The sequence below is a fragment of the Aulostomus chinensis genome, chromosome 20 (assembly GCF_037954235.1).
Source record: "Aulostomus chinensis isolate RoL2024-O1b breed Wild chromosome 20, RoL_Achi_v1.0, whole genome shotgun sequence".
Lineage (NCBI taxonomy): Eukaryota > Metazoa > Chordata > Actinopteri > Syngnathiformes > Aulostomidae > Aulostomus > Aulostomus chinensis.
This window is the reverse complement of record NC_141339.1, coordinates 8,576,809-8,593,660: the sequence shown is the minus strand read 5'-3', so window position 1 is coordinate 8,593,660 and position 16,852 is coordinate 8,576,809. Positions and strand designations below refer to the sequence as shown.

The following is a 16,852-nucleotide window of genomic DNA, read 5'->3' as shown; positions in this document are numbered from 1 at the left end:
TTTCCCATATAAAATGAATTTTTGTTTAAAATGTTCGTGCATAAATAAAGTCAGTTATTTTTAAATCCATATATAGACATATACATTAAAACATCCTGAAAACAATAAAAAAAATTCACCTAAAGATGTAGAAAGCATCGAAAACCCAGGTGAAATTCCTCATCGAAGCTCATCGAAGCACAGTCTGGTTTTTTAAAATCAATCGAAAATCCATTTCTTATGCTCAAAAGAAATCCAAATTATAAAATTTATAATAAGATAACTCACATTTCCGTTGAAATTACGTGCATTTTTATCAAACGACTTGCTCGGAGTGAGTAAAAAAATAACACGGACGAAGCCGAGCCGGAGCTTGTACAAACGGGTCAAAAAGGAAAATGTCCACCAAAAGCGCAGAAAATGTTGAAAGAAGCGCTCCATTCCGCATGAAGGCGAAGATACAATATTTATTCCGTGTCTCCTGGGATGCTCCGCTCCGTCTATTGTCCTCCCATTCCTCAGTGCTGATGCTTAATTTTCAAAACTTCTATATTACCAAGGGACCTACGACATCAGCCGAGAAATACCCTGCAAGTACAAAATCCGTGAGCCAGCCCCGTCCATACAGAGGGGAGACGCTTGCGTTCCGCCAGCTTTCTGCCGTTACCGAGCGCGCGCGAGGGGGGACTTTTCCATTTCTCTTGCTTTTTGGGGATTTTAACGCATTTGTGTTACCACTCGATCGGCCCAGAGAGGGGAGGAAAAAAAACGGGTTACTTTGGAGAAAGCACAATGTCAGCGACCTTCCCTGGACTTGTCCACGACGCAGAGGTAGGCTCTTTTATTTAATTTGCACCTTCCAATTTATTACCATAGAAGTGTTCATAAAAGATAATAGTTTCTCCCTTAACGAAGTCTCTATAGGAATATAGTGCTTATAAAAAGGAAAAAAAACACGCATAGAGGGGGAATGAACCTCTCTGGAGCTGTCGGTAAAAATGGCTTTTTTATTAGTGAGTGGAGGAAGATGAGATTGTGTGTGCGGCGATAGCTGTGTGATTAGAACATTTTGGGGTGGAACAGTCTCCTCTGTGTCTATCTCTGCTTACCTCCCATCCAGTGTGAGAACAAGAGCTGGGACGGTACATTTTCTGGCAGCTCGGTAACATTAATAATATTAATAATAATATGTAACAGCACGCCTTTAAACTGCTGCGAGGGGAGTGACAGGCATGCCAAAGGGAGGAAAAAATACTGATGGCTCCTGTTGCCGTGCGTTCGTTCCCCTCCCGGGTGTGTGAAAGTGACATCTCCTTCAGGTGGTTTAAAGTGAAAAAAGCACTTTGTAAGTTGTGTTTTTGAGTGTGTTTTGGAGGCAGAGTGAGGAGACACTGGCTGATGCTAAATGACACATATAGCCCGTTTGTTCGTTTCTTTATTATCTTGTAGATACGTCACGACGGATCAAACAGCTACCGGCTCATGCAGCTCGGCTGCCTGGAGTCCGTGGCCAACTCCTCGGTTGCCTACTCCTCCTCATCCCCGCTCACCTACCCGGCGCCGGCGGGGACGGAGTTCGCCTCTCCTTATTTCTCGGCCAACCACCAGTACACGCCCCTGCATCACCAGTCCTTCCATTACGAGTTCCAGCACTCCCATCCGGCCGTGGCCCCGGAGGCCTACGGGCTGAACTCCCTCCACTCCGGCCAGTACTACCAGCAGATCCACCACGGCGAGCCGGCTGACTTCATCAACCTACACAATGCGCGCTCGGCCCTCAAGTCCTCTTGCTTGGACGAACAGCAAAGACGCGAGCTGGGCTGCCTCGACGCTTACCGGCGCCATGACCTGTCGCTGATGACGTCACACGGCTCCCAAGCATACGGCGTCGGTATGCACCATCCGGACCAGAGACTGCTGCCTGCCGCCGGCTTGGGCCTACCTCCACCCGCGGCGGACGACCTGCAGGTACCAGTAGCCTTCATCTCTCCTCCCCCATTAATTCATGTTCAACACAAGGCCCGAGTCCTCACACTGTTGCCCCCCCCCCCCACACACACACACACATACACACACACATACACACCTTCACTTAATTTTCCTTTTCCTCTTTTGTTTGCAATTTCACGCTGCTTAAGGAATAGGATTGGATTGATAGGATAGGAGACCCAGTGCCCCAGTATTCCTGCCCCTCTGTTATAGAAATACAGCGTCAGATGTCTGACTGTCTGCTTCCGGCAGAGGCTATATTATGTTTTGCTTGTAGGTTACTTCCAACCAGTGACACTGCATGCAGAGTAAATAATACTGGATATCATCTTGAGATGATTCTTCTGCCAACAGTGAGAAGGGGAGACCAAACGTGACTGAACAGCAGAAGTAAATGTCAAGTGTGCAGGGCTGCGTTCCTCTTAAAGCCGAGCCTGTTTTCTAAAGGTTAATTGACTGGCAGTCTATTCAATTCTATTGTCAAACCCGCCCTTTATTTCTGCACAAGCACACGTGACCCGTATTTTACATAAGTCTTTTGGATGTAAAGAAATGGTCGAGATGAGAACGGCTTCGCACGGTTCTTGAGCGCGCGGGCGTGTGTGTGTCCCGGCTGTCTGCTGGAGCAAAGAAAAGCCGCTGGTTGCTCTATTCTCCGGTAAAGGGCGGATTAACGGATCGCGGCTCAGGGCACAATGCCCAGCTCAAGCGCCATAAAGCACCGTAGTTTATCCAATTACTGACTTAACGTCAATCAACTTTGTTAACTTATGCAGCGACATCTGAGCTGCTTTAAACACTTCTCTAGTTAAACACTTGAACCAATTATTTCAGCCCCGTTATCTATTTACTAACTTTGCAATAATTCACCCGGTAGAGTCTGACATTAATTCATATTTAAAAATCGTTGTTTACTCTAAAGCTAACGCGTCCCAAATGTACAAACATTTTCTAAAGTAAAAATCATTTGAAAAGTTTTTAATGGTGAGGTTATTTCTATGTATGATTAATAATTCGAATTTATTCTCAATTAATGCAATAATGTATACATTTTAGTTTTTTCAAGTAACCAATAGGTGTGTCAGTAAACATTATAATTATTAACATTAATAAACGAAATAATATTGTAGCAAATTTTATTTCCATTACATTCCATAGCAATAACACAATTCCTATGCCCATGTTTTTTCTGGTTGGCATGGAATCTAATACTTCTTTTTCCATGATAATTACAATAATGTTTAACCAAAGTGGTACGATGTGATGTTCTCTATTTTCAATTGTTTTAAATTATTAATAATTAATTTCATGAAAACATAGCGTATTTTTAATTGCAACAGCAAATGCCATAGTCATTTTTCTCTTTAAGGACATGGAACAGGTTTAACCCTTTATGAAGAAAGAGAAAGAACGGGCTCGTGAACTTGAGCTTGCTTTGGGCGGATGCATGAACGGAACAGATGCGTCTATGGTCCGGTGCAGCCCTCTCCATCTTTGAGTGCGTTAAAGAGATTTTCATGCTGAACAAAAGCAGCTGCCACACCTTTCTCCCGTCACTAAGCTAATTCATGCAAGACCTCTGCGTTTTGTATATTGATTTTATAATCACTTTAGCTTCGGAAAAGAAGAAAAGAATCAGAGCAGGAGCTGGTTAAGAACTACAACAAGCGCCCCCCCCCCCTCCCCCGCGTTATTTGAATTCTGCCAGGCCTCGAGGCTCGCATTGGGGATTAAGTGTTTTCTGAATAAAAAGCACGTGTTCTCCTTTCTTGATGACATTGTTGATAGCACTGATCTGGACCAAAATGGCGGCGTTAACAGGTTTCCATGTAGGCCTCTACACATGCTGTGTGCGCCGTACCGAGTCATTCCCAACAGGTTGATGCTCCCGGACAATCTTCCTCACCACTTAGTCTGGATGAGCTGCTCTGTCCTCGCTTATAGCCCCAAGCATTTCAAATTAAGCTCGTTTGTGGGTGAACCGTGAGCTGCATGCTGGATTTTTACTGCGTCCTCATTTTTACACCAAGTCTGCACACTTTCCAACAATAAAGCCCTCAACATTACAAATTTGTTCAAAGGGCGCACGGCAAGGCTTGAATGAGGTTAGTTTATTGGTTTTAACTTTATTTCTGCTGAGAGAAACCTTTACGCATATACTGTCAAGCGGGGGTCATGATCCTTCCTTTCCACCGCGAAGTAAATGTGAGTGGAAGAATATAAACAAAAATGCGTGAGTGAATGAAATCAATCTTGTTACTGTATCAAACTACATATTTATTTTCAATTTTAGTTCCAATATTTTGGTGTGAAATCTAGGATTATCATATAATATGAAATATGAACTGAAAATTATCTAATTCAACTATTCAGCAGAGAATAATCCAATTTAGGCATTGAAAACTAGTCAAAGTATACTTGTTTTGAACATGATCATTAGGATTTAGATTATATGAAAAATAAATCGCTTTTAATGTGGTCATTTGTGGGCTTGGTTGCTGCAACGAGGCAGCTTATCATTTGTTTTTTTTCATGACAGACCTATAATTATCAGACACATAATTTCTTTGTATTATTCTAGTTCCATGTTATTTCTAACATTACTTTTTTTTATTAGCCTTTAATGATGGTAGTTAATGAAAACCTGCAAACGTGATCCTGAAGCATCTACACGCCACTGTCTTGTAGTTGTTGCCTGCTAGCTGCGTACATGTGTTCCAAAAATGTGGGTAAAGTGAAGTCACCTCCCCGGTCGTGCTAATGAGCGTATGTCTCCGCAGGGCTCCGTGGAGGCGCAGTGTGGGCTCGTACTGAACGGCCAAGGGGGCGTCATCCGGAGAGGTAAGGCCCGCTCCTTTCTCTGTTCTGCTCTCCTACCGGAGGCCGTGACGAGACAGCGAGCAGACAGACAGACAAACAGGCGGAACACTCCTCTCTTGTCTGCTGTCAACATGTTACACCGATTCAAACACTCGAACCGCGTGTTGAAGCGCGGTGACGGTGCTTCCCTTTTCCAGCCTGAAGTCACTCAACAGTCACTTGACATTTTATCAGCCGTCACTCTGTGTTGATAAAGAAAACGCTAATATCATGCATTCATTTGTCACGGAGCTTACACACTGATATACCAGGCAATAGACACAAGACAGTCAAAGAGATTTGAAAAGCTTGAGGTTCTACTGATTGGTTGCTTCTTCTTTTTTTTTTAACAACATAGCTTTAGGCTTAATCTTTATGTTAATTTTTTATCTTATTATTTTTTGAAGATCATAACATTATCTTAATCAATCAAAAATGTGTAGTAGTAGGCGTAGCCCAATTTTTATATGCTGCAAATTCTATTTTTCTATGCTCAAAATGTATATGTACTTATGTCAAGATTTTCCAAATTAAAAAGCGTGTTATTTTAACGATACAATGGAATTATATCTTTATTACAGTGGGGGAAAGAAAAAAAAGAAGTTTAAGATCCTTACCTGCGAGATTTAACTATATTTTCTTTATAGTATAGTATGCTAATTACAAGGGTGCTGTAAATTTGGATTCAGTCTTTTATTAGCCTATTTTATAGGCCTTAAGTGTTTTCTGTTACACTATCAAAAAAAACGTGTCAAATATATGGAGCAAGATATACAGAGTTTTGTGTGAAAAGGGTCTAAAACTGACCCATTAATCGAAGAGACAGACTGTATTTTTATTTCTCTTTTGGACTCGTCCAAAAAAAGGCAGACTAGCCTGTTTCCTTGTGAGGGGATTTATACACGCGGTGGAGCTGCCTTTTCTCCATCAAAGCTCGTCTGTTTTTTTTTTTGTTTTTTTTTTTTAGACTCCATACACGCGCGCGCGCACACACACACACGCACACACACACACACACACGCACACACACAACCTTCTGTAGTTTTCCATCTAGAGAGGAAGGCTGTGTCTCGGGTTTAATTTTTCATCAGCTCTGCCTAGGTGTTGGGGCTTTTCTCTCGGATTGACGCGGGAATCCCTTCGCTATCACTTTCGGTTAATGGTGCGCAGTATTTGGCCCTGAGCTCAGCCGCTGCAACCATCACAACCAATAATCTTTGCTTTACCTCCCGCTCCCGTATCGATAGCTTCTCTCGCCTCGGGCGGACGCTTTGATATGCTAATGCGGAGCGGGGCCCCGGATTCAGCCGAGATCATATTAATGTTGTTCTTTCTGACTGCGGCTTTGGCGGCATGAATATTCACATAACCCTTTTTCAAAAGAAAATCACTCAAGAAACGCGGATCCTACTTAGGAGTAGTCGTCTGTGTTTTTAATCACCCTGCTAGCCCTCTTCCAGTTCAGCTCCGGCAGCACATCAAGCTGATAACTCAGACGCGCGCCCCCGCCGCTGGCCCGTGCACGCGCAACCTCTCTTTGCTGTCAAGACATTGGCGGGCTTTTATAGAGCTATAAACATTGTTGTTAAAATATGACATTTGGCCCGTGTCTCTTTTTCTTTAATTTTCGTGGCAAACTCGTAAAAGGCGCTTGATTCCGCGTGTGATCCCGCCCGCCGCTCGCGCCGCAGCCCGAGGCTACTCTCCGTTGCTTAAATACCGTTATCGCCTCTGGGCCCGCGCGCTCCACTGACTGCACTACCAGCAATAGCTCTTTTCGATTGCCCTTGGCAACATAAAATACAAACTACTTTGATTCAAAACATTTTTAGGGGAATTAATATGATGTGAACCCGCGGCTTTCAGAGACGCGCGCCCCTGTCAGAGCGCGTGAGTCTGACAGACAGGTCTGCCCGCTTTGTGTCACGTATACAAGCCGGACTTCTCTCTGTCTCTGCCTCTCTCTGTATCTCTTTCACTCTCTCTCTCTCTCTCTCTCTCTCTCACACACACACACACACACACACACACACACACACACACACACACACGAGCTGTAACCAACCGATATCAATCAATTCCCTCCACCTGCATTGGTCCATTTTTGACAGGCTATGTGAAATACAAGTCCTATACTGCTCTCTGCTAAGTTCTACTTTTTGATTATGATGTCACAGCTGTGCTGTGGGCAGAGGTCGCTGTCTGGGTGCTTAAAAAAAAGGTGGAGCTGCTGTCCATGGTGCTGAACCTGGGTGATAGGCGTGTGAAGCTCCATGTCTAACTGGCTTCCTGCGGCGATAGAAAATAACACGGGCGCGTTTCTGCTCATTGTAAATAATGGATTCTGTGAGCAGAAATATAGGTTACAGTTGGTGCATATAAGGCTTAGTTGGTGGCCAAATTGTCCACAACGCCCTGAGAAGATTGGCGTGCCCATCTTTGCCTGCAGCGCTGTTCTGTTCGGCCTAAATGGCATCCTTTCTCCATTCCATCATATCCAACTCGGCCTAATAACAAAGCGACACACCCTGCTGTTAGATTTGATAATGAGACGGATGAATAATAGAATATAGCCTACAGTTCATCAGACAGAAACCTTGCGTTTCAGCTGCTTGGCACGTTAGTTCAAGTGAAAGTTTAATAATAATAGGCCTACTCAGTGCAGTCGATCTATTCCAGGAGGAGCCAGCAACACTGATTCAGATGCAATTAATAATGGGAGAGAGCCTTCACCAGCTCAAGCGCCATCATTTATTCACAGTTTAAGGAGTACACAATGAAATCAGCACAGTGGTTGGTGGAAGGTGATTAAAGGAGGGTTTTGTTTTACCCTCCTGGGAGAAGAGCAGACAGCTCCTACATACAAATATTGAACTGAGGCAAAAAATATAAATATATGTACATAGTAAAAAGGAAAGGACATATAATATTTAGCCAGTGAAAAGGGATTTGAGAGAAACACATTGATTATTCTGGTGATGATTAAATATACTTGATTATGAGTGCTTTTTGTGGGCCGATTGACGATCTGATTTATTTTTTTACTCTTCTTTAACTAAATTAGCATTTAAACATGCAAGATACATGCAATCATCAAGACAAAAAAGACTTTCATTAGTCTTAATTTTGGAGGCGGTTTAAACAGGAATGATGCTGAATATAGATGTTTGATATAATATTCTGATAATTTTGTCTTGATGTCAGATTCATACTGCTAATGAAATGAAGATAACGTTGTGAATTGTTACTTCAGACAAGGTGCAGTGAAATGTTTTTTCATGATTTTAACAAGAGACTTCCTGTTTGTCCTCTTTGCACGCGCGTGATTTTTTTTGCGATATGAAGGAAGTTCAACCAGTTTAATAGATCATTAAAATGGTGTGAAGAACAAACCTCAGTACATTTCCTCTATTTCATTTTTCAAGATCTAAATTTAATTCTAGAGGATTTATGTTTAGGAATGGAAAAAATGCAAAAGCCTCTCATTCATGTATTTCGTTCCAAAATGAGGTATGCCTCTTGGTATGGTTCTGCTATTTCTTGTCTGGCGTTCCTCTTATTTTTATTACATTTTAGTTCAGCAAGACAGTCCTAAGGGACTTTCCTAAATATTACAAAGTGTCTTAAATGGAAGCACACTTAATTGGATTCATCTCCTATACAGTGATACTGTGCGTTGTATATAGAGGTATAAAAGCAATTAAGTCCATCTAGAGGCTTGGCAACACATTACAAAATATGTTTTAAACTTCAAGGCTTTGCCTGGACAGAGCTTGATTTTATGCTGTGTCATTTCAGTACAAAAACAAATGTACACTGTAAATATTGTGTTACATCAAGCACCCAAATCTCATCTTTCATTTATTTTGATACATTATCAAATTTACTGTTGCTGTTTTGCTCCATTTATCAGCCCAACATTTCTTTGAAAGTTTAGTATTGTAGAAATAATTTGTCTTTCCATCTGCAATCATCCACATGGTGGTCGAAAAACTAGTTATGCACATTCAAACATATGAGCAGACAGCAACTTACATCTCTATGAAATAGTCAGGACAGATGTTTGCCTTTTAATTGGATTATGCAGCAAAATATCTTTGTGATTATCTGATGGCATTTTTATATATTTATTTTTTTCATCTGTGAAGAAAGTTTGAAGTCAATTAATTATTGTACAGAAAGCAACATGGAAGTCACAATTCACCTTTCGGCCAATCCACTTTTGTCAAACTAAGCAAAAAGTAGTCCCATTCATTCATGTGTTCTCATACTGTTTGTCTATTCTGCAGGCGTGTTATATGTGTACATTATGGAAATATGTACGCTATATGTTGCTGCAGGGGGGACTTGTGTGGTGAATCCTACAGATCTTTTCTGCTCTGTACCTGGTCGACTGTCGCTGCTCAGCTCCACCTCCAAGTACAAAGTCACCATTGCAGAAGTGAAAAGAAGACTGTCCCCGCCAGAGTGCCTCAACGCATCCCTACTGGGTGGCATATTGCGCAGGTCAGGACAAACACACAATGGCACTTGATCTATAGAATTTTTTATGGTTTTATCAAGCTGCTGACTGTGAACTTCTAAATTACATTGTTTGGGATTGAGGGGGATCTATTTTTCATTTCCCCATGGGGATCAATAAATGAAGTATTCTGATTCTGATTGTCAGACATGGAGTATATGGTTATGGGTATAATAAGTTGAAACTAGAAATCCTTATATATTTGATCGCTACCTAGGGAGTGGGTGCTGTAACTGCCTGATCTGTGCCCCCACCATGGTGTTTGTGGGTTAAAGGGTGGGGTTTGGGTTGCTTTGGATGGTGGACCTGCTTGTGCAAGTGATGCAGTCTCCTTATATGACACAAATGTCTTTCCATAAACCTAACAAAGTGCCTAAACCTCAACACACCAGAAACATAATTTTGACACATCATACAGTAAACACTGACAGCCCTGATTCTGCCTGACTGATGGTTGACTCAGACTGGGCAGCAACTGGTGATGAGGATCAAGACTCAGATTCATAAACACCCTGATAATATTTCTCGAAACCCAATAATCAGTCAGGTCTTAGCTCATCGATTCTGCTTTCAAGGCTAGTGGGTCTTATAACTTAGTGAGGTACAAGTAAAGATGACAACGAGTAGGAAGTACAGGGTATTCCAACCATCCATCCTTCCATTATTCCTGTCAAGGGTCGCGGGGGGGCTGGAGCCTATCCCAGCGGCTATGGGCGAGAGGCGGGGTTCACCCTGGACAGGTCACCAGTCCATCACAGGGCCAACACATACAGACAGACAACCATTCACACTCACATTCATACCTACGGTCAATTTAGAGTATCCAATTAGCCTAGTCTACAGGGTATTCCATGTCATAAAAAGGTGGATGGGTACTAATGTAGTGATACTAAAAATATTAGAGGTGTGAGTAGTTTGTATAAATATATAGCACTAATGGGAGATGGCATGATATTCGCTTCACTTCTGATCAGAATTTTTCAGAATACAACTCTCAAAGCCAGTTCTGACAAAATGATAAAAATGAAGCCTTATTTGATCCCAATTTTTAGCAGCAAAAGGCTGATCATATTTCCTCAACAGGCCTAAAACAACTACCTGTGTTTAAAAAATGTAGTCCCAAATCCTATATTATAAATCAATATAATTTATATTTTTACAAATCATTCAGTATTGCCACTATTTGCTAAGCAGTGATGACTCAGCAACAACTGGAAGGCTACCGTAGGTTCTTATGCCTTCATGGAAAGGGAGGAATGAGTGGAGGAGTTAGTTGCTTTCCAGTCTGCAATCGCACTGCTAGATGTCCTTAAAATGGTCACAGTAGTTTTTTAAACCATCGCCTCATCTATTTTTTGGAAAACTAGTTAATCTTGTTGTTACAGAGAGTCTTTATGAAAGTGTTTTTAATTTTTTAAAAAAAAAAAAGAACAGGTTAAAACCATTTTTGGCTCCCAAACACCATTTTTTTTAAAGTATGTGTTTTTCCACTCATGATGATTCTAAAATTATACTGAACATAAACCTGGCTGGTGAAGATCGAGTGCTCTAGTGGACCTCAGATAAAAGACATGATACACAACAGTGCCCACAAAGACAATTATGGGCGAATGAGGGCTGGGCTGCACATGCCGCCATCATGCCCAGGGAGCCAGAGGGAGGCAAGACCAGGCCAAAGCATGGCAGGATCAGAGGAAGCAGAGGAAGGCAAGAGTTGCCAGCACTGTATTATTGATGAGGCAGGAGAGAGAGATTGAAGAGGGGCAGAGGAGGGGGAGAGTAGATAATATGGCGAGTCCTGCAAGATGAGGTATCAACAGAGAGGATTACGTACAAACAGAGGAGTGGATCTTTGTCTAGAGTAATATCATATTATCACAGAAATCTTTTTGGAGCGGCAGCCCTCTTTGGATTCTGGTACAACATGATAGAAAACCTTCAGAAATGTAAAACCGATTATGCCTCAAAGGACCATTAATGTTTTATATGCAAAGGAAGCATATGAAGTCAGCAAATATACTATATGAAAATTTCACATGAAACACAAGACAAGACACAGATCCTGTTTTCCAAAATAGAACTTCACTGATTGTATAGAGAGAAATGAAACATTGACACAAGAGAAGCGAGGAAACTCAAGGGGATGTGTAACCTGACAGTATAATAATTATGTAAATGAGTTTTAATTAAAGACAGATTTCCACACAGCATGACATTTTTATAAAAAAAAAATTAAAATCCTGCTTTGATTTAATGTTTATTCTTGTCAGATACATTCTATCTTGAATATTTGGTCTGTATTTTCAAACATTTCCAAGAAAAGTGATTACAGATAATTGGACTGGATGATCCAGATCTTCCTTTTTTTTAACATGGTATGTAAAGCTACTTTATTTCCACAGAGCAAAGTCTAAGAATGGAGGCCGGTGTCTCCGTGAGAAATTAGACCGTCTGGGCCTCAACCTGCCAGCAGGACGGCGGAAAGCTGCTAATGTCACGCTTCTCACCTCCCTGGTGGAAGGTGAGAGAGGAAGACTTCATTCCAGCCTTTAATGTGCTTCAGGTTTCACCCTTCTGGCAGCAAACTCATCACTGGGATTGTTTTCATGCAGGTGAAGCACTCCACCTGGCGAGGGACTTTGGCTACACCTGTGAGACAGAATTTCCCAGCAAGGCGGTGGGGGAACATTTGGCAAGGCAGCACAATGAGCCGAAAGAAACGAGCGCACGCAAGAAAATGGTTCTGGCAACAAAGTGAGGACACAAAGACACACTCACACACACATCCCATGCCATGATTTTCCTAATTTTTTTGTGATAATGACCGCCAAGTTAAATGTGATTACTCGAAGTTCACTGGTAACATTTTTTAAGGTCACAATAAGGTTATATTAATTACAGTTAATTAAATGTTAGTCATGCTTATCAGGTAATTAATGCGTCTAATTATCATGTGCTTATGATGTTTGAGTCCCCTTTATGGCAAAGATTGATTGAAATGATGAGGTTGGGGTCAGGCTGCGATTAGGTTGAAGTGTTATATTGTTGACATATGGTTCTCTACTCTACAATCATGGTCAGCAAAGAATTCATTAACTGTTAATTATGTTTAAGCAATGTTTTTTCAACACTCTTATTTAAATTCAAGCATTAACAAACACTTATCACTGTAAACTTGTTGTAAAGTGTAACCAGTTCAATTTTGTCTGCAATTCATTGCAAAATCATCATTCCAGTGTTGCATCCAAACTGGAACAGACCCTTATTTTCCATTCTGAGGGAATTCTAGGATAACTGTTACTTGGGCCAACATGAGAAGGAAACTATTGCCTTTTGTATTGCACTGAGAGAGTTGGACAAGCACTAAGACCTGATTAATGTTAATGAATGGTTTTGACTGACAGGCATATCGTTGTTTCAAATTGTGTTGTCATTAGCGAGGACCCCTCTCACAAATAATTTTCATGTACAGAATTTCTTCTGTGTGTGATGTTTATGATATTGAGCTAAATTTTAGTTTTAACAATGGCTTCCCATGTGATTGAATACGATGACTCTTTGATTTAACAGCCTAATAAAGTTCCAACACTGTCCGTACAAACAGCCTGCTTTAACTGAAATGTGGTAACATAGAGCGATTGATCTTCGTTATTTGCAGGAATCCTGAAATGTTTTGCATATTTTTGGATAGATCCATCCATTTTCTTCCATTTATTCCTATTAAGAATATATTATTCTTCCATTTAAGAAGCCTATCCCAGCGGCTTTCACCCTGGACATGTTGCCAGTCCATCAGTCCATCGCAGGGCCAACAAATATAGACAGACAACCATTCACACCTATAGTCAATTTAGAGTATCAATCAGCCTCGTCCCAAATTGCATGTCTTTGGACTGTGGGAAGAAGCTGGAGTACCCAGAGAGAACCCACGCAGGCACAGGGAGAACATGCAAATTCCACAGCCCGATCCGGGCTGAACCCAGAACCCAGAACCTTCTTGCTGTGAGGCGACAGTGCTAACCACTGCACCACTGTGTTGCCTTTTTTGACAGATATAATCTTAAATTATATGCCCATTGACTTAAAAAAAAACACAAAGCTAAAAGCCTCAACTAGTCCTGTAGTGAGACAGATATTAAAATCTCCATCCATCCCTCTTTTTTGTCTGTCAGGCAAATATGTAAGGAGTTCCAGGACTTGTTGAGCCAAGATCGTTCTCCCTTGGGTTCCTCTAGACCGACCCCCATCCTGGACCTGGACATCCAGAGACATCTCACACACTTCAGGTAAATAAATTCACCCACATGATATGGGGCAGCAAAAGTAATTATTACAATCTGGAGAATTAAAACTATGCTGCGATGACAGTTGCAGCTGTTCTGTCTGCCATTTTGAAAAAAATGCAGCTGTGTAATTTGTTATTTGGCACAAATAAGAGAGGAGGAGGAGGCTTGTTAGCAGAAATGTCAAATCTATGGCATCATCCTTTGCAAACGTTTTAACAGTGCTCCAAAGGGAAAACTATCATAACAGTGATGGGCAGACAAACAAAATGCCAGCTTGGTCAGTTACAACTGAGTGTGTGGAGGTTAGAGGAGAACCAAGGAATATCATGTTGTAAACTTGATTTTCCCCAACATATCTTTATGTATCTTAAGTTTCATTACATTCACTTGACTCACTAGAAAAATAGCTCATGTCTATTATTATGATGCCGCTCTGATTATAAATGAAGGTAGAAATACACATAGGTGTTTTAACAATGCTGCATGATTTTATAATATGAAATGAGATGTGGGATAATATCTGTGTTAGGCCCACAACTAATTATTATGTACATTGATGATTAATTTTACAATTATTTCCTCCAGTTATTGCTTTTTCTGTAAAATGTTGGAAAATAGAGAAAAACCTTTTGTATGGAATAAGCGTGACATAAAAAAAGTGTTTCTGAGGGGGAAAAGACAATTTGTTGGAAACAGGAAATCTAAAAATCATACAAATTAAGTAGAATTAAAGAGAATGTTTAGTATTTATGTAGATGTATTGATTTATGGGCCATTCCTTTCAGTCCTAATCTGTATTTACTATATTTCATCAAATGTGGGAATATTCATGCTTATTATTGTCTAAAACTCATGTGGTTGAACAGAATCTTTCCACAGCAGATGTTTTTTGGAAATACAGGTGCAATTAATGACAATGATTTAGGCTCTTTTCCAATGTGAAGGGCTAGGAGTCTGGTTTTGTTGGTTGACTGGATGGATGGGACACAAAATAGAATGGGACCATAATGAATTTATTGAATTAAAACTGTGATAACCAACTGTGCAAAGGGTCTATTCTTGCAAATTGTTATTGGAAATGGTGTTCAGATCATCACAGGACACTATCATTCCTCTGACAAATTGAATTAACTCTTTTAGGAAGATTACAAGCTCCGTAATACATAGAGAAGAAAGTTTTACTGACAGATTTCAGCAATTAGGCATCTTATTTTGCCTGAAAGAAACAAAGGTTTATCATTGCATTGACAACTGCTTGTCTCCTTCCTTATAGTCTGATCACCCATGGTTTTGGAACACCGGCAGTCTGCGCAGCTCTCAGTACCTTCCAGACAGTCCTGAGCGAGATGCTGAACTACCTGGACAAAAACACGAGTGGGAAAACAAGCAGTGCCACTGACCAACAGATCAACAGCAGCTCAGAAAAGTCACAGCTCCGGAAAACAGCTGAGCCCCAGAGCAAAGACGGGAAAACTGAAAAGACTGAGTAGCCCCCCCCCATCTGGTCCCCGTGCCTTGGAGCTCTGCATTTAGGAGTGTGTGTGTGTGTGTGTGTGTGTGTGTGTGTGTGTGTGTGTGTGTGTGTGTGTATGTGTGAGTGAGTGAGTGTGTGTGTGTGTGTGTGTGTGTGTGTGTGTGTGTGTGAGAGAGAGAGAGAGAGAGGGAGAGAGAGAGAATGTGTGCGTACGTGCGTGTGTGTGTTTATGTTTGTGTGTACACTTAGATCAGTCATTTTTCATGCATTATTTTGGCTTCTTTGGGACAGTTAATATTCATTGTTATTTATTTATCTTATTTTGAAATGTTCTATTTTCCCAAATAAGACATTTTCATGTGAAAGCAAAAATGATACATCCCATGTTGGTGTGTGTATTTGTGTGTGTGTGTGTTTGTGTGTGCGTGTGTGTGTGTGTGTGTGTGTGTGTGTGTGTATGTGTGTGAGTGTGTGTGTCACAGAACGGAGAAGCCTCATCATGGCAGTGACTCACCCAAGAATTTTATTTGATTATTTATTGATTGAGAGCAGAAGTTAAACCAGGATGCCATAGTTTTCCAGGACAGGGGGTAACTGCCAATGAAATATGGCACTTATTGAGAAGAGTTAATCAAATTTAACATGAATGTATTTTTTGGAAAAATGTAAAATCCTTTTTTTCCCCTTTGACAGTTCAATTAATCTGTTTTTAGCAGATTTAAAAGGTGGTCACCAGCTAAAAGATTCCCTCAATTTTCCTTCGAATTAACTTGATTTTAAAAATTCTGGACAGGTTAAACTAAAAAACAGACCCTTAATGCACACACACACCATCTGTTCTCACCCCCCTCCATCCACCACACACAGACACACACTCATGTGAGGCCAGTTGAACCCATCATGAAGACTTACTTTTTGATTTTCAAAATCAGTGCCATAACAGCCAGCGTGTTTACCGTGTAGACAACTGTGAAAATAAGACTGAATCAGATACTTACGTAATGTCTCTGCCTGGCTACACTGTGATGGTGTGTGTGTGTGTGTGTGTGTGTGTGTGTGTGTGTGTGTGTGTGTGTGTGTGTGTGTGTGTGTGTGTGTGTGTGAAAGAAAGAGAGCGAGAGAGAGAAAGCTAGAAAGACTATGTGAGAGTATGTGTGTGTGTGTGTGTGTGTGTGTGTGTGTGTGTGTGTGTGTGTGTGTGTGTGAAACTTGTGTGAAATTGTGTGAAATTGTGTGTGAAATTGTGTGCAAGGGAGTAAAAGAGAGCAAAGGGTCCAATTCAGCCATTTTGTAAAGGTGACTTTTCAGTCGCCGTTCCCTGTGCATGTCTATCTTTGTACACTCCCCAGATTGCAGGTTTAGCAGACACAAGCTCTTGGACTGGCTCATGAACATTTGTAAAGATATATATAAATATTGAAATTACTTTTCTTGTAGGCTTTCAACTATATATATGTTAAATCCTTACATTCTAAAATGCTGGTGTTGAATAAAGACAGTTGTGTTCTACTGTTTGCTGTCTGGAAGATGTGGCACATACACCACATATAAACACACACCTTAAGAAGGAGGCAGATGAAAGGCAGCCAGTTTGAACTATCCATATGAGTTCACAACATTAAAATGATAAAAAGTCAGAGTTCCTCTCTAATGTTCTGAGAGAAGGCTCCGACTACAAAAAAGGTTCAAAAGCCTCCTTTGTGTGCCTGAGCATGTGTGTTTTCTTTCAGTCTGAGTGACTTC

General features: G+C 41.0%; 1 protein-coding gene across 1 annotated transcript; it reads left to right on the top strand.

The window, feature by feature from the left end:
* The first annotated feature begins 623 nt into the window (after positions 1-623).
* tfap2d (transcription factor AP-2 delta (activating enhancer binding protein 2 delta)) lies at positions 624-16,598 on the top strand. The gene is made up of 8 exons (XM_086189225.1): positions 624-810; positions 1,429-1,947; positions 4,749-4,809; positions 9,168-9,333; positions 11,752-11,870; positions 11,962-12,103; positions 13,522-13,635; positions 14,909-16,598. The coding sequence occupies exons 1-8, from the start codon at positions 772-774 to the stop codon at positions 15,123-15,125; spliced, it is 1,377 nt and encodes a 458-aa protein (XP_086045351.1). The 5' UTR covers positions 624-771; the 3' UTR covers positions 15,126-16,598.
* Positions 16,599-16,852: the final 254 nt, after the last annotated feature.